The sequence below is a fragment of the Athene cunicularia genome, assembly GCF_003259725.1.
Source record: "Athene cunicularia isolate RWA chromosome 23 unlocalized genomic scaffold, athCun1 chr23_part2, whole genome shotgun sequence".
NCBI lineage: Eukaryota > Metazoa > Chordata > Aves > Strigiformes > Strigidae > Athene > Athene cunicularia.
In genome coordinates, this window is record NW_020799131.1 from 583,236 (window position 1) to 586,166 (window position 2,931).

At 52.7% G+C, this 2,931-nt stretch overlaps 1 protein-coding gene across 1 annotated transcript in view; it reads right to left on the minus strand.

Moving 5' to 3' along the window:
• Nucleotides 1–2,219, minus strand: part of SRSF4 (serine and arginine rich splicing factor 4) — a 13,594-nt gene extending 11,375 nt beyond the window's left edge. Inside the window, exon 1 of the mRNA XM_026863457.1 lies at nt 2,081–2,219. Within this exon, the coding sequence (XP_026719258.1) occupies nt 2,081–2,193 (113 nt within the window). The 5' untranslated portion in view covers nt 2,194–2,219. The remainder of the gene's footprint in view (nt 1–2,080) is intronic.
• Nucleotides 2,220–2,931: the final 712 nt, after the last annotated feature.

Consider the following 2,931-nt stretch of genomic DNA (forward strand, 5'->3'; position numbering starts at 1 on the left):
GAGAGGCGGGTGAGCGATAAGGGGGTCAGACGTCATACAAAAGCCACGCCCCCTCCCTCGCCTCCTCGCGGCTCTTAAAGGGGCCGCGCCGCTGTCGGGAGTCCACTGAGTGACAGCGGGGCGGTGGGCCCCGTCCTCCCCGTCCCATGTGGGGGGCTTGTACCGCTCCCCCTACCCCATGTTGGAGGGCACTAGTGGGGGTCACCCATGTGTCAGGGGGCTCGTGGGGTCCCCACTCGCCTGATGACGAGGCCATGAGTTGGGTCTCCCCTCCCCATATACGGGGTGGTGTTGGGGCTCCCCATCCCGTGGGTTGGGGGGCTCGTGGGGGTTCTCCTTCCCCATGTGCACGGCAGTGATGGGGGTTCCCCTTCCCGTGAGTCAGGGGGCTCGTGGGGGTCCCCGTTCCCCACATGCCAGGCAGTGGTGGGGGTCCCCCATGTGCCAAGGTACTTTTGGGGTCCCCTACACATCAGGGGCTGGTGGGGTGCCCTCTTCCTAAAATGCCAGATACCGATGGGCTCCTCCTTCCCCAAATGCAGGCAGGGATGGGGGTCCCCACACCCAGGGGTGCTCAGGGGTCCCCCACGGCGTCCCCCCTCCCTGGGGACACCCCCCATCCCTGGCCGCACTCAGCCATTCCTCCTTCCCACTGGTGAGCACCACCACCCCTCTGCAGATCCCTAAATGCCATTTTTGGGGACTTATTTTTATCGTTTCAGTCGACACATCAGATGCCTGAACTGTACCAAACCCCAGCAGATGCTCTCAGGAACATTTCAGCTTCAGCAGCCACCACTCCACTAAGAAAAACCCCACCATCACCCCCCCTGAATTAATAACATGTATGTGCAACCCAGCAGCTGGATTTCCAACCGCGATCCCTCTCATTTGACAAGTAGAGTTAAATTTAATTATTTATTCCTTCGTGCCCTGGTGTAGGAGTAAGCACTCAGGAACATTTTGTGAAAGTGAGAGAGTTCTCTAAAGCTTGATAGGTTTTATTGTTGAGTCAAATAAACAAGGGGGGATAAAAGCTCTGCATTAATTTTTCTGGTTTATGTCATGCTTAATAGTGCTCTTAACGATCTCAACGTCCTTTTCTTCCTTTTTTTCCCCACTTTATTTGTCGATCAGGAAAGTGCTGGGGCGCATGATGCCGCTCCGTCTCCAATGCTGGCGCCTTTGCTGTGGGAATAATGAAAACACAAAATACTGGGGTGTTTAAACAGTGATGGGAGAGCAGAGGGGAGATGCTGGCAAGGACTTAATCATGGGTTACATCTCATAGGCTTCTTGGTTTGCTCTTGCCTAAAGGAGGTCTCAGTGCAAGGGGTTGTAGAGGGGATAAAATGGCATCATATGTCCAGGCAAATTTAGCTGCTAACACAGGCTTTTAATTTCAAAGTGGTTTGCTCTTCCAAAAGCACAGGCAATTGTAGAGGAGCCCCCTGCGACCTTGAGCAACGTCCCCACCCCACCGCTCTCCTCCTTGCCCCCCAGGACCCAGAAAATGCCTCAAAATGATGGTATGATGCGTAACTCCTCTTTTTTCACACTTAAAAGCTGAGGTTTGGGAGCGAGACTCCCCCCTGCATCAGTAGTTTTACATACTGGTGTTTTCCATTGCATGTCACCCTCCGGGGAAGTAAATGTGCTGCTTGAAGCTCTTCGCTGCCATCAGGAAAAGGCAGCGTGGAGCAGAGCGGCCGTTTACCACTCTCCACTGGCGACACTCAAAAAGTCCCTACAGGAATGAAAAAATTCATCGCTGATTCCGCAACTGCGGGATGATCAGCTGCAGGATGGTTTTACCCCAGGCACGGCACAGTGCTGCACTACGGCTTTGCACAAAATAATCAAAGAACTTGCTCTGACCTGGTGCAACAGTTTATTTCACCTGAAAAAGAGATTTCGGAATAAATAACCCGGGCTTTCTTTGTCGCTTGCAGTGGACCTCAGAAGGCTGGGCGGGTGTGCCCCTGCGCAGGTACCATGCCCTCACCCCAGAGTTTTTCTGGCCATGGAGCTGAGGGACATCACCAGCAGCTTCCCCCTCACTAAATATCATAACTAAGACCAAAAACTGTAATTAAGATGATCAGTGTATTGCTTTGAAATGGCTTCTGAATGGACTCTTGGCTCTTGTCTCCCAAGCCCTGTTGCCCCAAGGAAGAGCCTTGTCCTTCCCATTGCAGGATTTGGGGGGAAAACATGTGTCTTTGGCCTAGGGGACAGATCTGTGGTAAGAAATGCTGGTTTTGGTACCTGATGAGCACTGACAGGACAGAGGTAGCCCTGTCTCGCCTACAGCGGCCAGCAGCTTGCTGCCCAAAACTACATCCATCCTGTAGCTGCTTTTAGCAGGACGCCAACTGCTTACATGCAATTGTACTTAAAGCTTTACAGGATGGAAAATCCCTGAGATTTAGGACAGGAAGAGGGCCAGGCAGCAAGGGAGGCCGGTGCTTCCAACGTGCCCACCCTCAATGGCACGCATCCCCTGCCCACCCTCACGTGCCCCACTCAGCACAGAAACATTTATTGGCAGCATTGTAAAAAAAAAAATATGTATATTAGACAGTGATTTCCAAGAGGTTCTTATCACAATCAGTAGTGGCAGCAGGAACAGCAGCAAAACTAAATTCAAGTCCAGGTATTGCAAAAACCCTCCCTGCCCAACATGTGTCCGGCTGTTATTTGCTGGGCGAGTCCTGTCCCCACGCTGAATGGCTGTTCCGGAAGGGACGATGGTGTCTTACAGCTCCCACTGGTGCAGCAGCACTGGCTGGTTCTTGGTAACTCAGAGTTTCTTTTTAACTCGCTTGAACTCATTTTAGAGATGAAGTGATGCCAAGGGCTGGAAAAGCCCTTTGTGCCCTTGTCGTCCAGGCTGAACAGGCAGCCCCCATGCCAGTCCTGGCAGCATTG